General features: G+C 37.6%; 3 protein-coding genes across 4 annotated transcripts; all 3 read left to right on the top strand.

The window, feature by feature from the left end:
- The first annotated feature begins 5436 nt into the window (after positions 1-5436).
- Positions 5437-5820, top strand: LOC121986979 (uncharacterized protein C6G9.01c-like). Its single transcript, XM_042540899.1, has one exon. The coding sequence runs from the start codon at positions 5437-5439 to the stop codon at positions 5818-5820; it is 384 nt and encodes a 127-aa protein (XP_042396833.1).
- A 2195-nt stretch (positions 5821-8015) lies between these two features.
- Positions 8016-13519, top strand: LOC121985590 (ethylene-responsive transcription factor ERF014-like). Of its 2 annotated transcripts, none has more exons than XR_006113216.1 (4): positions 8016-11741; positions 11915-12149; positions 12538-12626; positions 12729-12787. XR_006113216.1 is itself a non-coding variant. In XM_042539147.1 (4 exons), the coding sequence occupies exon 4, from the start codon at positions 12784-12786 to the stop codon at positions 13339-13341; it is 558 nt and encodes a 185-aa protein (XP_042395081.1). In that variant the 5' UTR covers positions 8016-11550; positions 11915-12149; positions 12538-12626; positions 12729-12783; the 3' UTR covers positions 13342-13519. The 2 variants fall into 2 exon arrangements, 1 of the variants encoding a protein (XP_042395081.1); XM_042539147.1 differs by having other exon boundaries at positions 8016-11550; positions 12729-13519.
- Positions 13520-15958: 2439 nt separating this feature from the next.
- Positions 15959-22375, top strand: LOC121985589 (probable calcium-binding protein CML13). The gene is made up of 7 exons (XM_042539146.1): positions 15959-16118; positions 16293-16407; positions 16520-16556; positions 16633-16660; positions 21681-21833; positions 21908-22010; positions 22145-22375. Exons 1-7 carry the CDS (start codon positions 16116-16118, stop codon positions 22207-22209), a joined length of 504 nt encoding a protein of 167 aa, XP_042395080.1. The 5' UTR covers positions 15959-16115; the 3' UTR covers positions 22210-22375.
- The last annotated feature ends 264 nt before the right edge of the window (positions 22376-22639 follow it).

Here is a 22639-nt window from a genome sequence, read left to right as displayed (position 1 = left end):
ATTTTCTAAGTAAAAATGAAAATTTTCCTGAGTTAAATAAATTTTCAAGAATTAATTTTTGTAGAAAGTTTGGTAAAGTAAAAAAACTTAAAAAATTTCTAAGAAAAATTTTCTAAGTTAAAACATGTTTTTGATAAAGCACAAGTAAAAAAAACTTTAAGTTAAAAAAATTAAAACATTTTTGCATAGAAAAATTTAGAGTTTTCCAAAAAAATGAATAACTATTCAAAGTATTATATAATTTCAATTTTAATGTTTTATCAGTTAGTAAATTAAATATTTTATTTTAATATTTGGCTTCTAGGCTGTGGCGAGGCACTAGGTCTTCTTGGTTATTGGATCATCAACCACTTCTAGACAAAGCCTCATAAGGGAATTAAACATTCAATGTACTCTTTGAAAGCTCTAACTTTAATTTAGACAAGACTTTGGAGCCCAATATAGTTCCATCCAATTGGATTAATTAGGAATTTCTTAGGAACATATTTCTTTGAAATATTTCTAATTTGTCCTTTGTGATATCTAAAATACCAATTTAGGTTATTGAATTTTCTAACACTTGTACTATATGAGCATGCATTATTTTTCAAGTTACTTATTTCTTTTTACAAACTATCATTTTTCAGTTTAATCTTGTCAAATTCTTCTAATGGGCAAGATTTTGCTAGAATTAATTTAAAATTTTTAATTTCTTTTTCAAGTTTGCAACAATCTTTGGTTAATAATTTCATAAACTTGAATAATTTGTTAGGTGGGAGAGATCGTACCTGATTTACCTTGTCGATTTCGTTATCCGTAGCTTCCCCTGAACTGCTGCTTTCTTCCAATGTAGCTCCCCCTTCATCGATGCTTTCGATGATCATTTCGGATGAGCTTGCTTCGTGTTAATCTTCTTGATGACTTGCTACTAATGCAAGTCTGGAGAAAGCCTCGACTTCCGATTCGGATGACGTATCATCCCATTGCCTTTAGTGTCTTGTACTTATTCATTTGAACATGCTTCTTCCCTTTATCCTTGTCCTTATTCCTTAATTTGGGGCAGTTGTCTTTGACGTGTCCTTTTTTGTTACAGTGGTAGTATCTAATCATCCTTTTCTTTCTACCCTGCGGATGATTAGTTTTTCTTGATTTACATAACTTTTTAAAATGTCTTACCATCATTATCATTTCCTGATCGTCGAGAGAAAATTCTAACTCATGTTCATCTCTTGTTATCTTGAGGGCGATGTTATGCTTCGGCTCCTTCGTATCTGCACATCTTGATTCATGCACTTCAAAAGTTGAAAAGAATTCTCCTAAGGTAATAGATTCTAAGTCAGAGATATAGAAGACATCTACTAATGATGTCCATCATATATTCTTAGGAAATGCATTAAGAGTGTACCTTAGAGAATCTCGGTTACTTACCTTTTCTCCGAGATTCGAAAGTCCGGTGATGAGCTCCTTAGTCCTCGAGTGAAGATGTGCAATCGTTTTGTCTTCTTCAAGCCGTAGGTTTGTCAGCTAGTTGCGGAGTAAGTCTCGTCTCGTAAGCTTGGTCTCGGATGTCCCTTCGTGTAGCTCAAGAAACTTCTCCGAAAGCTTCTTTGCTAAGTTATATGTGCCAATCCGGTTGACTTCTTGTGGCGGAAGGATGCTCAGTAGATGAAATTATGTTTTGCCGTTTGCCACATAGTCGGCCTACTCTTGCTTCTTCCACTGGTATTCTTCCTTATCTTCGGGTACTACAAAACCAAACTTCATTATTAAAAGTAATTCAAAGTCGGTTTTAAAGAATACGTGCATTCATTTTTTTCAGCTAGCGAACTCCCCCTCGAACTTTGACAGGTATATGCTCGGTTCGACCATCGTCTTTGCTTCGATCGGCGGTTTGTCCTCTTGAAGCGTCTTAGCTCTGATACCACTTGTTGGGACAGTTGGGTCGACTAGAAGGGGGGTTGAATAGCCCTGCGCAGAATAAAATAGAAATACCCTTCTCAGACTTAAATGAACACTTGCATAAATAAAATCAGAAATAAACTGAAAGACTCAGACTTGAAGGATTTACTTGGTTACAATCGAGGATGTTGTTAATCCAAGGAAGTGAAGCGCACTAAATACTCCTTCAGGCGAAGAAACCTCTTACAACAGTGAAAGCATAGAAAGATTAAGCTAAACTAACAAAGAGAAGTGCACAAGTGTTGTAAATGAAAATTGCTTGTTTTTTTTAGCTTCTTAGACTAAGGCTATATTTATAGTCTTGGTCGTGGCACCTGGAAGGGTTCCAAGCGCTTGGAGGAGGATAAAACTTTATCCCCTCCGTAACGGATCGCGGTCAAACGCGATCTGGATAGAATCAGGTTCCGGGCGCCCGGAGCCTTAAAGTCAACATGGTTGACTTTTTCGGTCCGGGTCCTCTGCTCCGGTTTTGCTCGTCTCGGTCTAGATCTTCCGCTCCGGCTCCGCTCACTTGGGTGATCTCGATCATCTGGAATAGGGCTCACCCGAACCCAATTTTTGACCTTCTCAAGCAACCTTTCGCTCCGGTATCTCGTTCCTCGGAAACGCCGCTCGCCTCCTTCTCGTCCGCCTGCGTACTCTTCCGCAACACCTCGTCCCTCAGATGCACCTAGCACGTCGGCTCTCTCTCGTGCCATCCTTCTCGTTAGCTGCGTCTTTTGCTCGACTTCTTATGCTCCTAAGCTCTTGTACACTTAGACACAAGGTTAAAACACCACAGAACCTAACTTAACTTGTTTGATCACATCAAAATAACTTTGGGGTTTCAACATATGTCATAAAAAAATATTCACATTGTACAAATCTTAGTTCAAGTGTGTCTCAATACTTAACTTGAGTTTTCTCCTCGTTTATCCTCCAAAATATATCAATATAACGAAAACTCTAATTTGACTATTAGGAAATTTTAATAGATTGTAAGAAAATTCATTTCTATTATAATAAAAATTTATGAAATAATCTCATCTTAGTAATATATTACTAAGGCAACATATGTATGGATTTGTTCACAACAAAATTAATACTATCTCATCTTTGCATGTTTCTTAGCATGAAAGGTAATTGCTAGTGTAAGAGAGTCAATCTCAACTTGTCAGACATGTCTTTAATGTGCAAATAAATAATTCATAAAATAAATGTGTACACATAATGCATAATAAAATATTATAATAATGAGCAGAATATCTTAAATACTTACCTGTTTAGTTACAATAACATCATAAGCAATCCAAGAAATCTAACATAATCTATAAATATGCTTTTGATATTGGGTTAGTACAATGATCAGTCACCATCATTCGTGTAAGCATGTATTTCAAAGTCACCGGTCCACTTGGGACGATCTAGTAGCTAGCACATGAGGTGTTACCACCATAAGGTCTGGGGTTCGAATCTCGACAAAGCCGAGATAAATGACTCTCTCATGTGCTAGTCACTATTCCAAATACTAGTAGCCGCCCCGTAATTTATCTCATCCGTGTTGACCCTGGGAAGGGTTGGCTGGGGGCGCTGGGGATGAGCATATTCGTCTTTTGTCACCATGTATTTCAAAGTCACCTCCTTCTTTTCAACTATATCTTTGATGAAGTTGTACTTCATGTTGATATGTTTAGTTTTTCCATGATTTTTGGGGTCTTTTGTATAAGCAATGGTTAATTGATTATCGCAATAAATGATTACAACTCCCACTAAATTGATTACTATACCCAAATAACTTAGGAATTTTCTCAACCAAACACCTTCTTGCACTGCAAAAGCACATGCCATAATTTTTGCTTTCATTGTGGATAAAGACACATGTTTGTCTCTTACTTTTCCAAGATATGCATCCACCATTTAACAATAAAGCATATCTAAAGGTGGATTTACTCTAATCTAAATCACCATCCCAGTCTATATTCGTGTATCCATCAATGTTAGATCCATTTCTTGATAACATAAGAAATAATCTATAGTGCCTTTTAGGTATCCCAAAATTCTTTTAACCGCACTCCAGTGTCTTCTTCCTGGATTAAATTGATACATGCTGACTAGACCCACGTCATAACAAATATCAAAATGAGTACACATCATTGCATACATCAAACTCATAATTGCACCAGAATATGACACTTTAAACATCTTATGGATATCTTCATAAATGTTTGGACACATCGCATGACTTAAGTTCTTACCTTTGGTCACAGGAGTATTAGTGAGCTTACAATTTGGTATTCTAAATCACTCTAGAACCTTTTTAACCTAAGATTCTTGAGACAATCAACCTTTGTGAGTTTTTACACCTAAAATGTAATATGTTTCACCCATGTCCTTCATTTTAAAATTCGAGGACAACCACTTCTTAATAGTTTCAATATACTCCTTGTCGTTTCCTACTAACAATATGCGATTAACATAAAGAGATATAATTATAAACTTTTTATTGGATCTTGCACATAAACATAATGGTCTTCATCAGTTATAATGAAGTCATATGAGATTATTACTCTATTAAATCTCAAATATCATTGTTTAGAAGACTGCTTAAGGTCATAAATTAATATATTCAATTTACAAACTTTATTTTCTTGACATTTAACAACAAAATTATTGATTTTTCCATGTAGATTCCTTTATCAAATTCTCCATTGTGAAAAATAGTATTAACATCCATTTGATATAATTATAAATTCAAATTAGTAACTATGATCCACAGCAGATGAATAGAAAATCTTATTACTAATATAAAAATTTCTTCATAATCAATATCCTCTTATTGAGTATAACTCTTTGTCATTAAGTGAGCTTTATATCTCTCTATTGTTGCATCAACCTTTCGCTTAATATTAAGAACCCATTTGTTCCCATAGCTTTACGACTATGTGAAATTTCAACTAGTTCTTAAACTTTATTTGATTTCATTAAATTTATTTATTCTTCTATTATATTCATCTATTTGTTCTCAAAGGATAAGATAGAGCTTTGTTTATGTTCTTAGATTTTTCCGTGGGATCGAGTCAATCACTCGCATGATTAGTCAGTATAAGTGAGATATATACCTGGTGCAAATTAAAAAAAAATTAATTCAAGCATAAAAAAATTTAATTAAAATAATAATAATTATTTTAAAAAATAATTAAAAAATTTAGTGTATCTTTTAAAACTATCACCAACTGCATAAAATTTTTTTAACTATTTTAATTTTTCTCTCAATTAGCCTCCATTTAAGATTATATTTTCAAAAAGTTATTAATATGTCGTTTTATAGGATTGATTAGGGGTGAAATTAGAATTGATTAAGAGTGAAATTCACAATTCCTAGATACTAGGAGTGATTAATAATTCTATCTCCAATCCTATCCTACTAACTCAATTCTAATCCTATGCCAAACGAAGCCTTAGGGTTACCTGTTGGAGCATAGATACGTGAGGTGCGCCTTCTCTCGGTCGACGCCGCCGATGTCCGAAGAAAAAACCAATGTTGCTGCTGTGGTGCCGGAAAAGGTGCACGAGACGAAGATTAAAAGAAAGAAGAAGAAAATCGGTAACGAGATCGATGAGATTTTCCAGGGAAAGAAGAGAAAGAGTGCTGCTGCCGATGATCAGCAAGCAAAGGATAGGGGCAAAAAGCTAGATAAGGTGATAGGGGAGGGCGGTAGCTCAAAGACGAAGGATAAGAAGAAGAGGATGAAAGTGGATCTGAATGAAGATTCTGGGACTCCAGGTCGTCGGCGGCGCACAGCGGATGGCCTGGCCATCTACTCCGCGGATGAGCTCGGCTGGGGGAAGGCTGACGTGGGAGGTACCCCTCTTTGCCCCTTCGACTGTTCTTGCTGCTTCTGATCAGTTGAAGGAGTGCGAAGGTGGTTCTTTTCCATCTTTTTTGTTGCTCAGTTCTTAATTTAAATGCACACTGAAGATCATGGTTCGATTATCATCTGTGAAGATTGAATTTTTCGCAAGAGAATCGAACATATTGGTAGTTTTGTGTGACACATGCTTTAGGCTTTTAGGTTTCTACAAGTTAGTTATATATATATATATATATATATATATATAGTTTAGATTAAAGGTCAAGAGAAGGTTACAAGGGAGAAGTGCACATGGACTGTGTAATTTTCATGGACGGAGACACTTGTTATCTTCATTCACTTCCTATTTTTCTAGTGATTATGTTATTAATCGTGCTCTGTTTACAAGTTTCTTGCGAACCATTTTTACTATTGCTCAATGATGGTTACATTACTAGTTATTTTGTATCCTTGTGCGATGAAGTGTTTCTTGAACGGTTAATTTTGTTCAAACTATCATCAATTACTTGTTTCTATAGTTACCTTTGTGCAAGAAAGGGAATCCAAACGGAGACTAAAAGTACCTCATCAATTCTTTTGACACCTCGATTATGTTTATGGTGAATTTATATGTGCTTAATCAAGTACAATTTCTGACATAGCCGAAGCTATCGATTTTGTTGATTTGTGCATGAATACTGAAAGTAATCTTTTAAAACCTGTTGATTCGACGGAAGAATTCTCGGAAATAGATATCCAAAACTGGAAGCTAGATGTTTAAATAGATTCAAACCCTAACTATGCGAAAGACAAAAATACTCCTAAATCCTAGACCCGGAAAATACTAAGCAAAAAGAAGATAAAAATGCTTAGAGCCGGAACGAGCTTTGATTTGGCTGATAGACTGCATCGTTGTTCATCCCGGGTTATAAATTATAGGCTCTGCAAGTATGCTCTGTCGTCTCGCATCATTCTTCTTGAGCAAGAGAAAATTCACCCTCAAATTATTGGCCACATCGTCATCATAAGAATCACCATGTAAAGAAATAAATTGTACCCATAATTCTAAATGCTCACGCGAGCTCATTCTGTAATGTGATCTATTTGGCAGTGCCACTCTCGACTCCAAATCAACATGATATTGGATATCATGTAAGGGAGGCAATTCATCTGGGAAAAATACGAACTGATGTAACGGAAGTTATTAGTCCCTTTCTAATCCATCATAACTAGAGCTTTTAGTCCGGAAATCATCTGAAAAACTCCTCTCCTTAGACTGGCATTTGTTTCCGAAAGTTCTGAAGAAGATCCGCAAACGGAGGTGTCAAACATGATCGAATCTTGACAAAATGGAAGAAAAAGCATCCTCATACCTCACCGATGATGAGTTCTTCAAGCTTGGAGCCTCATCAAATATATTGTCATCATATACTGGATTATCATAGACAGGCATAGTCAACGAGGTCTTTGTAGTGGAATCTGCGAGGTCATCAAATATGGTGTCCAATGATATCAGCGATGAAGAAGTAGCATAGCAACCATGAGAAGACGAATTCAACGATCCCTAGACGCCAACGAAGACATAATCGTCGGAGATGTCAGCTCCTCTGTCGATGATGCGTTCGTGGATTCCGTCCGGACCATGCCATGATCCGGGAGGTTCCCGCAGAGTAGGATCCTCCTTGTAGTCTTGCCGCCTCAGTTTTGGAGGCGGACATGGGGACAGACTTATCTTGTGGCCGAAGACCAAAGTTGCGAGCAAATTTATTAGATGCTATGTGATGCCTATAGGGAGCCTCGTCGAAAATGTTTTCTTCCTCCTCCGAGTTTGTCCGGTGATTGTTATAGCATCGGACGAAACTTTCTCTATTTAAGGTTCCCAACGTCGCCGTCATCCTCTCTACAACCAGTTCAAACCATTTGTCAACCATCTCTCGAAACCGCTACTCCATATCATGATCAAAAACGTTGTCGACGTGTTGCTGTCTTATCGGTGGCATGATTTCACAAGATCAACTCGACTCTGATACCAACTGATGTAGCTGAAGCTATCGATTTCATTGATTGAGCATGAGTATCAGAAACAATCTTCTAAAACATGTTGATTCAACAAAAGAATACTAGAAAATAGGCATCTAAAACTCGAAGCTTTGGGAAAAGAATGACTCAAACTGTGGTAAAAAATATTATTGATTCAAAAACTATCCAAAATACAACTAAATTTAAATAGACTCAAATCCTAATCCTACTAAAAACAAAAATACTCCTAAATCCTAGACCAGAAAAATAATAACAAAAAAAAGGACAAAAATGTTTGGAGTCAGAACGAACTTCGAATTGGGTGATAGACCTACTCGTGGTTCATCCCGAATCATAAATTATGGGCTCTGCAAGTTGGCTCTGTCGTCCTGCATCAATTTTTTTAGTGGGTAGAGTGCTAAGCTGTTGTTGAATGGTTAAAGCTCATGTTTCTTAATATATACCAAAGTTCTATAGTTAGTAAACACATAAATATCCAATGAAAATGGTTTCAATGAGATATGGAACTACTATGGTTATGCTGTATCCTCTAGTAGTACTTGACAGAAGTTAGACCATAACCTTCATAGTCTAGATTTTCAGGAAGCGACCCTTTTCCATTTTATGTTGGTGGATTCCTGAAACATTTCTCTAACTTATGTTGGTAGGTTTTAGGTTAAAGTTCAATGAAAAACATTTATTGTGCTGATTCCAAATGGTCAAGCATAAATTGAGAACACATGCAGCATTATGTTGAGTTTTTTCATATTGGGGCATATTGGCTATGGGCCATTTGGGATCTATTTGGGTACAATCAATTTGGTCAGACCTCATGAATGCTCATTTGTTCCTATCAAGCTCCCTTCTAGGCACTGATCCATTATTTTCTTTCTGTTTTGATCAGTTCACCTTGGCAATACACTGATTGGTCTGATCCTAGCATAAGAATTATTGTTAAGGTTTTCTACTCCTAATAAATGAAGAAAACCAGTTTGGATGAACTCTGTACTTGCTTATTTTTTCCCTTGTTATCAATCTCATTATGTTTTACAAGGATACACCTAAAAATAAACCAATGGTAAATGCCATTATGAGTTTGTGAGTTTGGTATTTCCATACCATTTTACAGATTGTCGATACACTTGTAATAGATTTGAAGTCTCATGGATTTTGGCTAATTTGTAAATGTAACATATCCTGAATAATGTTCGAATTACAGTAGCAACAAAGTTGGACCATGTTTTAACTAATGCAAAGCTAATTAGGGCTGCAAGATTGTAGTCGAATATAATCATGTGGCATAGAGTTTGAATTAATTGCTACATTGAAACTCCTTTTTCCTGTACTTGGCATATGTCTACTTATTGTCTATAATGTTCTTTGTTTGTTGCTCTTGGGTGTTACATACTTTCTCTATGATTTTGTTAGTAGTTGTGTGCTGGTTGCATAATCCTTTGGTCCTTTCTTCTTATTGATCAATATTGGATTGGTTAACAATTTGCTATTGCATTGGCATGAAGTTTCTCTTGAGCTTTTAAAGAGCCATTTGGGTTCCTCATTGTGTGATTAGATCAATACACTAAGTGAACATTAAGTGAGGACAAAAACAGGTCCTATTTAGAGGGAGTTCGTTTTGATTGACAACATTTGTCTTTCATCTTTTGTGTGCTTACTGCAATTCGGTTTAGTTTGAAAAGGGAGAATCTGATGGTGTTGAAATTTGAAGTGTGTTCTTGAATATATCTTATTATTTGTCTGGTTTTCGCAGTTTAAAAATCTTCATTGAAATTAGACGGATTTTTTTACCAATTTGTTCTGTCATATGATAAAGTTTCAAAACAAGCTAATTAGTCAATTACTTGAAAAAAAAGAAGAGAGAAAACCCATAATTTTTTCTATTCTTTTCCCTTTTGTTTTGTTTCATAGAAACATCAAAACCTTTTCTCTAGCTTCTATACTTTTTTATAAATAAAAAACAATAGCATATAAGACTGAACACTTAGCATCTTTTTTACAAACTGAAACTGACCAGTTCATGTAGGAAAGAAATGGCCTTTGAGGTCTGTATCTTCTCCAAAGAATTTGTTATGCAGTTGAGGAATGATGGCTACTAATACAATATTATAACAAGCTAGATTCAATTTTTCTAGTTACTAATAATGTTCATCAAATTTTAGTATTTTTCAATCAACTCTCTATAAGTAGACTGTTGGAGAATATCTAAATGCCCCTGACACATGGTGATTTATGGGATAATATAAGAGCGCTTTATAAGAGATGGTTGAGTCTAACAAGTTAATGGGTTAGTTCTCTCTATTCTGGGCAACCTATTGGCTATATATATTGCTTTTGTGGGCTACTTATTGACTTTTGCTGTGCTCAGTTATTGCTATTATGTGCCGTGTATTGATTAGTTTGCTTAAGATACTAGTCTAACTTTGACATAAGCATGCTGGTTGAGACTACTAAAATCAGGGTGCGTGTTAACCAGTGTTGTTTACCAGATACTAGTAATTTGTTCTGGCAACTTATCTTGTGTACTACTGTGGTTCTTAGGCTTGGAGGAAGAATGCAATCAAGTACACGTAGATTACTATCTACAGGTTAATTTTTTAATTATACATTCAGATGTTGTGCTTAATGGTGGCTTTGAGAGTTATAAATAATCAAGCATTATTTCAATTTAGAGATTTTTTCTACCTGTGGTCGGGTGCAATAGAAAAAAATATTAATCAAGTTAGGTAGCGTTGAACCTGGGACGACTGACCCGGCCTGGCCCTATGGATGTTTTCTACCGGCTGCTAGGATAAATTGGGAAGCGCTCGCGACGGGTGGCCTAGAAGCCCAACATCTCTTGATTACGGTCCCATTTGGAGGAAAAATTCCTTCAAATGCGTCATAACTGAGAATCAAACTGTGGGTGTCTGGATGACAACTGAGCGCCATTCCATTGTACCATAGCCTCGGGGGCATGATCGGGTGCAATAGAGCTGCATTTGGAAGTCGTTTATTGTTGTAACTATCAATCAATACTTGGAGTATTTTTTTTAGCAGATCTTGTCCAATCCAAAGAAAATACTACAAAGAGTTGCTACATCTTTTCTTTCTACCTCAATCTAGGATTGGGTCAGCTGCTACTTCCAATATATTGATTCAGCAAGCATTCTGATAGGTTGTGTATGGTTCAGGAAATAACTTCTCCTACCTCAACTGATCTGAATGATATAGATGTCCTCACCTTTGTTTTTGATCTAATTGTTTTCAGTTATTCTTTCAAAACATCTGCTTCCTGTGCAGGGTTCTAACCTGTAAGGGGAGTTTCTCAGCTGATAAAAAAAGCACAGTGCAAAGTTTTCACAACATGAACATGATCAGCACTTGTAATAAAGAGTAAATCAGGAGTAGAATGGACTGATGACACTGCCATCAAGCTCCTGGGAGCGCCTTGGGAGGGAGGAATAAACAACTCCGATGATCTCAGATCTAGCAAAAAAACATTAAACAATTAGTTCATGTGGTACAAGGAGATCCAGCATTGATCAGGTCGCCAGTGGTACAAGGAGAATCCTTTCATTGGATTTACAAGTACATCCCATGGCATGAGTCTCAGTCATTTTTGCTTGTTAGATTGAATATTCGGGTGCACTTCATCTTGAGAAGGTCCAGTAGATGGCTTAAGCAGTAAATGGAACTTTATGCACAGTCAGTAACTTCAACTTGTTAGTTTATAAGCTTGATTGCATGGGCATTTAAGAAACTTCAGGTATGACTTTGGATCAAATTTCAGAAGTCTCCATAGCTTTTAAAATCATTTATATGGCATCACTTAATAGGTTCATGAGTCCATTGTGAGCTACCTCACCAGGTAGGGCCTGTCAGGGCCTGAGGCTGGGTTTCCCATCTCTGATTAAACCATCAGGGGCCACAACAAATTCATCCAGCTAATAATTACTGGTAATGTTAGCTTACTGCACTGCATGGCATGACATGACATCCTTTTTTTTTGGCTACTGCAAGCTGACAGAATCCTATGCTTGCTTCTAGGTTCAGTTTTCCTGCTGTCACTACTGTCTTTCTATAATCTGTTTGATGAAATGATTGTAGTTTGAATGTGTTATGTTTTCCAGGATCTTAGTTGTGGATGACCCAACATGATGATCTCCATGGAAATTGCTACGGAGGGTTCTACAATTGCTCGATTCAGATGGAGTTGATCGCATTCATCAGATTCTACCACGAGATCAAATGTTGTCGGATTTCTCTAGTGTGGAGCCCTTGGTAGCTATTCCTGTATCTCATTTCTCGATCGACCTACCCCAGTAACAGCTAATAAATTTCCAGTAAATGCAGTCATCACAAGAGGTAATCTGCGATTTTGATTTATTTTATTATTATTATTTTTTAAAGTAAGGCTCCTTGTTGAGGAACAATAATATAATAATATTTATTTGTTAATACCGAAAAAAAAAGGTCTGCCGTGCAAGCATTTTATTATGCGAGACGGTGTGAGATTACCTATTCCTCAAGTTAAAAACATCGATTCCTGTAAAGAAAACAAAGAAGCCCTCAAATCTTGTGCTCCCTGGTGCACGTATGACCTAGATGAGATGAGTGATATCAATTAATTAATCTAGAGCATTTTATTTTTACCATGTTTTCATTTTTTTCCCCCTCCAAAATTACAGTTAATTTTCAAATCTCCTTTTAATCTGATCGAACTGAAGTTCTTCACGCTTTAATTTTCATACAGATTATAGTTTTGGTGAAAATTAAGCATAATAAGAGGTCGTGCTCCACGGTTCGGTAGGACGACTTGGACCAGTACGGCCTCCATCTCAGGTGAGGTCAATAAATATTATCAGCAGTACATCGGACTCTGTCCTTGCATTGTTCCCTCTCTATCGGTTAGCGGTGGCCCCTATAAATAACTTATCATCTCAGGCAGCTACAGTACATTGAATTACTCCGCCAGGAGGAGAGGAGGAGGCGATAATTAATGGGGAAGAGCAGCGGAAAGAGGCCGTACAACGGGGTGCGGCGGCGGAGCTGGGGCTCGTGGGTGTCCGAGATCAGGGCGCCACTTCACAAGACCCGTATCTGGCTCGGTTCCTACTCCACCCCGGAGGCCGCCGCCCGCGCCTACGACGCCGCCCTCCTCTGCCTCAAGGGCTCCTCCGCGGCCACCTTCAACTTCCCCGCCGCCCTCCCCTCCGGCCGCCTCATCGCCCCTGCTGCTTTGTCTCCCAAGTCCATCCAGAAACTCGCTGCCGCTGCTGCAGCCGCCGCCGCCGCCAACTCTCCTCCTCCACCTTCATTGCCTTCAGACTCCGACGAGGACCACTGCCGGCCTGTTGTCGTGCCGGCGATTTCCAACTCCACGACGGCGACCGAGAGGGAGGAAGTAGTAGCGGATGAGACTTGGGTGGATCTTGAACCGCTGATGCAGTCGCCGAAGAACGCGGATGATCAATATGTGGCGGTCTCTTCTAATTATTGGCCGGAGGACTGGGAGGAGTTGGCCGCCGGCGACATGAACCTGTGGAACTTTTGCTAGAGATCATCACACTATATATTGCTCAGTTAATTAATTTGTTCTACTTGTTTGTGGAGATCGATCGTAGATCGAAATATGTCGATCGAATCTAGTAGAACTTAATCAGTTTGTTCTAATAAAGGCACAATAATATTGCAGCTTATAATTAGAGAAAAAAGATTCATCCATGTTCCTTTTCTCTTTTTTCTCCTCTCCCCTTTCTTATTTCTTGACAATATTATCGCATTTTGAATTTTTTTTAAAAGTTTTTATGGCCCACGAATAAATTATTAATTTATTTAATTATTAGATAGGTAATCTATATTTGTCTTATGCCTAAATGCTCATCTAGAAGAATGATTATTTTTTTTAAAAAAATTTCAACTTTAGAGTTCATGATATTTAAACACCAAAGGTCTTTTTTTAGTAGTGTAAATAATTTATGTACGACAGTTCTTGCAAATTTGGTTTTAATTATTTTTTATTTAAAATATTTTTAATGACTAAAGAAATGGAAATCCAACTGTTTTTTTTATAGTGTTATCTGAGTAAAAAGAATTAAGAGAATTTTTCTAGCTAAACGTTAAAGAAGTCACACAATCATGGAGAGTAGTCACTAAAAATGTAATATTTTCCTCACCACTTGGACAAGTCAGAGTCTTAGTTGAATCCAAATCGTAGCCTCCAATTAACTGAGAATTCAACTCTCATCTTCTTCTTTTTTTTTATAGAAGAATTACTATATGATTTCCTAAGTCAAAGACCTAGTTGAATCCATATCTAGGAGGTCTAGTTAAATCCAAATCTTAATACCTAACTAAGAACTATTATATGATTCCTTAAGTCAAAGATGTAGTCTCTAATTAAGTGAGAATTCAACTATATTCATCTTCCACTACACAAACTAAATATCACAAACTATTCTTATTATTCTTGATTGTGTGTTTGTGATGTTTTGGTGTCATTTTGTGACAAATTAAAGCAATTGGCAAACGCCAAAGGGAAAGAGCATAAACCATGTTAGTAAGTTTCTGTCAGCTTCCTCTTGTTTGGAATGCAACCAAACGCCAGGTCCATAACTGCAGATGCTTTGCAGTATGTGCTGAATCAAAAGACCTCTCAATGTCATCTTTCGGACTCTGATGGTTGTGGTGTGGCTCCCCATCTATTTCATTTCGACAAATCAGTGAGGAGATTAACTTGTTTCTAACATCGAAAACAGATAACAAATCTCAAACAGAGGTGACCACCTTCACATCTGCCAGCTCAAGTGCCAAGCCAAGTTAAGGAATTGATCTACGACGACAACGAGACCCAATAATGTCGGATCTTGTTAAAAAATGACAATGACAGCAACAAATATACAACATGACTAAGTCTTCTATCCTGACCATTTCCAAGTCATCTTAGTGATGCTATTCACTGTGAAGATGCCAATGTTTCTCTACCTCGAAGACTCTGATTTTGGGGTTTATTGGTATATGATATTTCCGAAAAACATCAGACTGTGCAAGAGCATCAGAATTTGAGAGCAATTCAGTATTTACATTAATAAACTGCAATATGCTACAAGAAGCACAAGGCCTAAGTCTGAACTCAGAAAAAATAAACAGTCAAAGTGCATCAACTATTTATTCAGTTTTTACTTCTTGATAGTGAACAATCTCCATCTCAACTCCGTCGACTATGATTACTGCTAACGATGTTTGGAGTCTGAACAAGGCCTCGATGTTTGAAGTCTTGATTGAGTTGCTAGTTTTTTGGAAGACAAATGGTTTATTACCATTCTTCATTGTTTTAGTAGGTCTTGTGGATGCAAGTTGATAGAGTATAAATATGAACTGTTGTGACATCTTAAGTAACTTACAAGATTGTTTGATGCATAATTTGGTGCAAAAAAATTCATTTTATAAGATTATTTGATACATAGTTTGGTGCAGAATCATTCATTCTAACACATTACCATTTAACAAAAATCTTCATTTAGTTTTTATATAAGAAAGAACTAAATCAATCTTTACATCCTGTTTGGAATCCTATGGAATTGAATTCCTATGGTAATTAGAATTCAATTCCATAATTTAGAATGAATTTTTGAGATAGATTTGATATGGAATTCAATTCCAATTTCATTCAAAACGTGAATGGTAAATCAGACCTCAAATGGTTAGATTTGGATAGGGAATTTACCATGAACAACTAAAATTACTTAATTGTCCTTTTAATTAAAATCCTTTTTTCCATCTGCCGACTCTCTTGTTTTCTCCTGCCTTTCTCCCATGCGCCACCTTCTTCATACTGCTGTCTTAACTGTGCGATCCCTTCTTCCTATTCTCTAATACTTAATTTGATTATTAAATTGTTAGTTATGAGGATAAAATAGTAAATGTATAAGAATGGAATTCAATTCAAATAGATTTTAAATTAAGGAATTCAATTCAATTCTATTATTCACTAATCCATTCCAAATATAAGAATTGAATTTCGGCCAGAATTCAATTCCTAATGGAATTCCATTCAATTTCTTCATTTAAATTGTTTTAAAACAGGGTGTTAACAAAAAAAGGGGGGGGGGGGGCCGAAATGGGCCGTGAAAGTTTAATGAAGGCCTCTGCTTGGGCTTCATTCAGGTTCGGGCGTAAACGAGGAGATTTGTTCTCGGATCCCGACCCGTTATTTTAATCTATTATCGAAAGATATCGAAGCTTCCGCCGTGTTTCGCCGTCTTCCCTTGTCGCAAGGTCTTGCCGTTCCTGAAATCGAATCGAAGCAAGCGACCACGATAATCTTCTGCGATGGTAAGTCTAGCGATCCCGTTTCCCCTTGCTGATCTCGAATTCTCACTTTATTCTCTTCAGTTCCTTGGGTTTTCCCCACCCTTTCGGTGAAAAATCTGCGAATACGACTGGATCTATCTCCCTTTTTCCTGATCTCACGTTATAATGCATAAAGATTCGATTTTGGTTGTGCAGTCGAGTGCTAGGGTATCGAGGAGGGAGAAACCTCGAGCACACCACCACGGGTTGAGCAAGCAGAAGAGGCAGGAGATCAAGGAAATATTCGACCTGTTTGATACCGATCAATCTGGTATGGAAAATCGACCGGAAGTTACTCTCGTTTAGAATAACAGTTTCTACTGTTTCTTTTTTTTTTATTAAAAAAACTTGAGCATTTTTTCCTCTTAATCTGTCTTGTGTAGGTAGTCTTGATGCTAAGGAGCTGACAGTGGCCATGAGGTGCTCCCATCCTGCTCTCCATGTCTTATCCAGTCTCTTGATGTGGTCACGCTAACATATTTACTGTCCATTGCAGGGCCCTGGGGTTTGAAATGACAGATGAGGTTAAACACAATATATTGTTTCCTTTCTTTCTAGTTCCTACTATTTTCTTTCTCTATTTTTGTGCATGTCAAATTGAATTTCTTTCTGATTTATCTAATCATATATCTGTGCATTATATTTCAAGTATCATCAAAAGCTCCACATAGCTTGTAATATAGCAATCTCACTAGGTTGAATAAAAGGGAAAAATAAGCCATGGATACTAGGTGTATGAATAGACAGTAAGAAGCGTTTCGTTATTGCATTCGTATTTAGAGTTAACCATATTGCACAATTTATTGATGTAGTTGTTAAGTGAAATAGGTTTGTCTATTTTATAAGATTGTATATTCATATTATCATAAGATAATCATCCTTCTTCTTTTGAGGAAAAGGGAAGCCTAATGACACCATCTTATAGGTGGCCTTGCAACCTATTTCATCATAATATGTTACATAGGGGAGCAAGCCCTCACTCATTTGATGATTCAGTTCTTGAAAATAAGACCTTGACAACAATTTTCAAGTTCTGTACCAACTCAATAGTAAGCATCTTCATCATATGTTTCATGGTAGGACATTCAAATGTCCCCTCGGATGGGTCTAGTGGCTAGCGCATGAGGTGTTGCCATCATGAGGTCTGAGGTTCGAATCTCGGCAAAGTCGAGGTAAATATCTACCTTATGTGCTAATCATATTCCAAAGGCTAGTAGCCGCACGTGATTTACCTCCTCCATGTTGGCCTTGGGATGGGTTGGCGGGGGCGTTGGGGGCGAGCGTATTCGCCTTTTTGCCATCATGGTAGGGCATTCGAATGGATTATGTAGTTCTCTTTTTATCGTTTAAATGCTATCAGTAATTGATGGAGGAGGATTCATAGATTTTTATTATTATTTTTGGTAATTTTTACTTTGTTGGTATTTAAGGTATTTTTGGTATTTTGGATACTTTTGGTAATTTCTATTTTTTTTTTTGGATTTTGAGTCTGTTTAGAATTTTTAGGATTATGAGTCTGTTAATAATTTTTTTCCCCTTATTTTAGAATTTATTTCCTTTCTTTACAAGATAGGAATTGTAGTCTATATATTATGATTTATTTTCTTTCTTGTGTCTTAGGATTGGAGTCTATATAAACATGTGTTTAGTTGTATGAGGGACAATCCTTTGTTATTATATAATTTTTTTTCTTTGATTGGAAAAACCTAGAGGGCGATGGTTATTTCTTCTTGTCTTCTCAATTTTCCTCTTTTCGTCAGCTCATAGGATGGTCTATCCTGTCCTGTGTCAGTTGGAATCAGACCCATGTCCAATTGAGGAAGCTGAGCGTCAGATCCCATGGGAGGACGTCGTAGTCATGGTCGTGGTAGGCAGGTTCTGATGGAGGAAACCGAGCACCGGGAAAGAAGGTTGAGGATCTAATGAGGCAAGTCATAGATTTAACCCAGCATATAGTGATGGTGACGCGAAATCATGAAGATCATGAGGTACGTGGTCGAGAGAATCGACATGGAGACCTCGGATTTCGAGTTGATCTACCCAAATTTTATGATACGTCATAGACAAAGAAAGAATGTTGTTGATTGGATCAACAAAGTGGAGTGGTTCTTTTACTATGAGCAAGTACGAGAACAGATGAAGGTGGAGTTGATTGCCATCAGACTCAAGGAGCAAGTATCGGTATGGTGGGAGCACTTGCGGCGCTTACGAGACCAACAAGGTAAAACCAAGACCCAAGATTCGGAGAAGATGAAGAAAAAGATGAAAGATCACTTTCTTCCTTTTGGGTACACTCAAACTTTGCTCTAAGGATGATTATGTTTTACCATGAAGGACGATAGCTTCAACGCCCAAGATGACCTTGACGGATTCTAAGATGATTTGGAAGAAGAAGTTGAGGAGATACTATATGGTGATGTCCTTAAGATTTTAATCACTTGTGAGAATTTGTTGATTTCCAAGGATTCACATATATACTCGGATGAAGTGACGATCGAAGGTCAGAAGCCCACTTTATCAAACAACAAGAAGCAGCCTGATCCTTCTATCAACAACGTCCCATATCTCAATGAGCACGTTTCTGAAAATACTTAAACTACAGCAGTCAGTCAAGAGGAAAAAAAGGGGGGAAAATCCCCCAATCCATTCACACCAACCATCTGCTGAAGAACCACCCTAATTTTCCCCAATCCGATCATGGAATTTGATTGCCGTGGGCACAGGGGATCTGTCATGATCTCTCCTTTCGCTTACCTCTCTGTGCGTCTCCATTGGTTCCTCCTCGCTGGTGCGTTCTTCCCCAGCAGCCTTTCTAGAGCCGCCCTAATCCACGGCCTCGCCGCCCTCTGCTCGGATCTCCTAGGTAGAACCCATGGTGAGGCAAGCACCGACGCTCTCGTGAGCGGCGACCTCAAACTTGGGCCACGACCGGTGCTTGAGAGCGCGCTTGCTAAGGCAGGCATGTGTCAGCTTGCAGTCGCACATCGTCGTGGTCACCCTCACCTTGTTGCCTGACGTTAGTTGGGCGCCAATGAGATCTCATCTCGCTCTTGCCTGGTGAAGGCCACGTGTTGGAGCTCTGTGTTGTAGAAGAAGCCAATGGCGCATCCCCAAGAGGCGATCTCCACGCGAGTGTTTGGAAGCCTCATGTCGAGCAAAGGCATCTCGGTGGCGGTGCTTGATGCCAACTCCTAACGCTCTGATCCTAGGCGACAAGCTTGCCAATTCTGCTGACAAGTTCGTGAGTTCCTGGACGGGAAATGTGATCATCTGTCGCGTCATCGCCTTTCCTTCTTGCCCTTTCCCGTCGAGACCATGAACCATATCAAAACAATGTTCGATGCAAAGTGTTTGATTGAGAGGCGCTTCACTGATGCATCCGTCCGAAGCGACATCAAGCTATGGACGTTCAAGTTTATTTCTGGTCTTGGTGACAAGCCTATGATTGTTGTTAATTACAAGGGGGGAGGAGAAGCTGTTTTCAGCCAAAGAAATCTCTTCTATGGTGTTAATCCAGATTGCTCAAGCCTACCTTGAATCTGTTGCTTGTCTTGATGGTGCGGGCATATATAACCCTGGATTTTGGGGCATGAATATAGAAGAAAACAAGGCTTCTGCAAATATTGTAGTTGATGCTTCTTATGCATCACACTGGACAAGGGTGGAGCTACAGTTGGAAGCTATGGAAACAAACAGAACTGCGAGGCTTCAATTGACTACTGCAAAAAAGGAATTATTTGGTTTGATCAAGTTTCGCTCATTCCATTATACACTTATAAGGGACATGGCTCCCGTAAGGAATTGAAGTCAATGATCGAAAATTTGAAACCACAGTTCATTAGGTTTCCAGGAGGTTGCTTCGTCAAAGGTGAGTGGCTAAGGAATGCATTTTGGTGGAGAGAAACCTGTGGTCCATGGAAAGAGAGACCTGGGCACTTTGGTGTTTTGCGGATGTACGGGGCCAATGATGAGCTGGGATACCTTGAGTTTCTTCAGCTTGCTGAGTACGTTGGTGCAGTCCGCTCCCATATGGCTATTCAACAATGGAATTAGCCGTCAGGATCAAGTGGATACTACCGGCACTTCTCCTTTTGTGCAAGATGTTTTAGATAGTATCGAGCTTGTTAGGTGAAACCCTGAATCAAAGTGGGGCTTTGTTCGTGCTGGGATGGGACATCCAGAACCATTGCAGTTAGAGTATGTTGTAGATGGAAATGAGGACTTCTAGAAGAAAAATTATCGAGGGAATTACTTGAAGTTCTACTATGCCATAAAAGTGGTTTACCCAGATATTAAGATTATTTCAAATTATGACGGTTCATTTAGCCCACTGGATCATCTGGCTGATTTTTATAACTATCATGTTTATACCTCAGCTAGCAATTTGCATAAGAGAAATAGTCAATTTGATAGCACATCACGTACTAGGCCTCAGGCTTCTGGCAGGATCTTTTTGGAATCAAAAGAAAGTCATGGATACTTATTGACTCAAAGGAAGCATTCGACACACTTATTGAAGATTGTGATTTTAATACCTCGACAGAAATAACAGGAGCAGTTGCTACTTATTTCTTAATAGCCAAATGTGTTACATGATATCTAGCATCCATCTGCCCACAACCGCTATTAGTAGATTTTATCTAGTTGATACCAAATGATCTTCCTATGAGCTACCATCTGATTCTACTCTGAACTTGAGGCCGAGTTTTTTTTAATCTAGAGCGACTGATGCAGATGGATTCACAGTTATTATTATTTTTGGTATTTTTTACCTTTTTGGTATTTAAGATATTTTTGGTAATTTTTATTTTTTATATTTTTAGATTTTGAGTTCGTTTAGAATTTTTAGAATTATGAGTCTATTAATATTTCTTTTTTCTTTATTTTAGAATTTCTTTTCTTTCTTTACAAGATTGGAATTGTAGTTCATACGTAGGATTTCTTTCATTTCTTATGTCTTAGGATTGAAGTCTATATAAACATGTATTTAGTTGTATGAGGAGCAATCCTATGCTATTATATAAGTTTTTTTTTCTTTTATTGGAAAAACGTAGAGGATGTCATCTGGTTGCTTTCTCCTCAATTTCCCTCTTTTCGTCAATCGTTATCCTGACGTCAAGAGGACTATGATTATCTCGCCTTCTCCTCAATTTTTTTCTTCTCTCGTCAGCCCGCAGGATAATCATTATCTTGTCTAAAGTCAATAATCAAGCTTCTTTGGTCTTTGAGTTCAATGTTGTGAACAGAACTCTTGTTGATTCTAAGTCAATAATCAAGCTTCTTTGGTCTTTGAGTTCAATGTTGTGAACAGAACTCTTGTTGATTCTGAGAGTGATCCTTATTCAAAGCTCTTACAAAAACTCTAGCTTAACAGATTATTTCCTATGTGGTTGAAATTAAATTAATACAATAATAATGATATATTGCTACCCTGATGGAGTTCTCTCAGTAAATTGTTGACTTTTTTTTATGCAAACATCTAATCTAGAGCTGTTTACTGTATATTATATCATTGCAACTAACTTGCTAAAGCACTATATTCAGGATATTCATCGTTTAATGTCTGAAATAGACAAAGATCGGAATGGAGCTATTGAATTTGAAGAATTTCTTTTCATGATGACGGCCAAGATTGGTGAAAGGGACAACAAAGAAGAACTTACACGGGCTTTCCGCATTATTGACCAGGATAAAAATGTCAAAATTCTAGCATCCGGCCTTATCACTGTGCTTTTAATGTAATACTAAAATTTGTCTTGGATCTGTCTCAGGGGAAGATATCTGATGTTGACATCCAACGGATTGCACATGAGTTGGGTGAGAGCTTTACACTTGACGAAATCCAAGCGATGATAAAAACAGCTGACATCAATGGTAAGAAATACTTTCACTTTAATTGTGGAGGATCCATTGTGGCATGTTTTCTCGCTTGACGTTACCCATAAATGGTTTGAACCTTGTGTTGGAGTATCAGTAGTTATTTTCATGAGAGCTTTTTTGGTATTCAGGTGATGGAGAAGTTGATATTGAAGAATTCCTGAGGATCATGAGAAGCACAAATTATGGTTACTAAATCTTTCTTCTGTAATTTTCTTGCTGTAGCAAGATATACATATATAGCTTTTCAAGTTGCCTCTGACTGCTTGTGTTTTCATTATATATCACTCGAGCCCAAGTGTTGGTTGTTTAATATATGAACAATAATTAGTTACGATATGTTAGCATTTTGAGTTTCGTCACCCTGCTCGAGTTGGATTTTCATTTTGAATCAAGTGTGTGTGTGTATTTTTTTTTCCCGCTCCAATGCACAGCTATTTTGTTGGATGAACCCTTGGTTGGATCAGTTCATCTCCATGTGCTGAATGCAAGAACCCTTTTTTGACAATATTATTTGGGCAAAAATCGTTTTCATATCTGCGTCTCTTTTTCAAAAAAATTAAATGAGCATCCTTCTGTGATTTAATTCCGAAATTATCCCTTAGTAATTTTTATAATGTATAGAA

The sequence above is a fragment of the Zingiber officinale genome, chromosome 5B (assembly GCF_018446385.1).
Source record: "Zingiber officinale cultivar Zhangliang chromosome 5B, Zo_v1.1, whole genome shotgun sequence".
Classification (NCBI taxonomy): Eukaryota; Viridiplantae; Streptophyta; class Magnoliopsida; order Zingiberales; family Zingiberaceae; genus Zingiber; species Zingiber officinale.
The sequence above is the reverse complement of the archived record's forward strand: the minus strand, read 5'-3'. Positions and strand labels throughout refer to the sequence as shown.

Coding starts and splice junctions, on each gene's coding strand:
- LOC121985590 (XM_042539147.1), top strand. CDS start 12,784: ATGGGGAAGAGCAGCGGAAAGAGGCCGTACAACGGGGTGCGGCGGCGG.
- LOC121986979 (XM_042540899.1), top strand. CDS start 5,437: ATGTCCGAAGAAAAAACCAATGTTGCTGCTGTGGTGCCGGAAAAGGTG.
- LOC121985589 (XM_042539146.1), top strand. Junction 16,557..16,632: donor GAGCTGACAGTGGCCATGAG/GTGCTCCCATCC, acceptor TGTCCATTGCAG/GGCCCTGGGGTTTGAAATGA. Junction 16,661..21,680: donor GGTTTGAAATGACAGATGAG/GTTAAACACAAT, acceptor CACTATATTCAG/GATATTCATCGTTTAATGTC.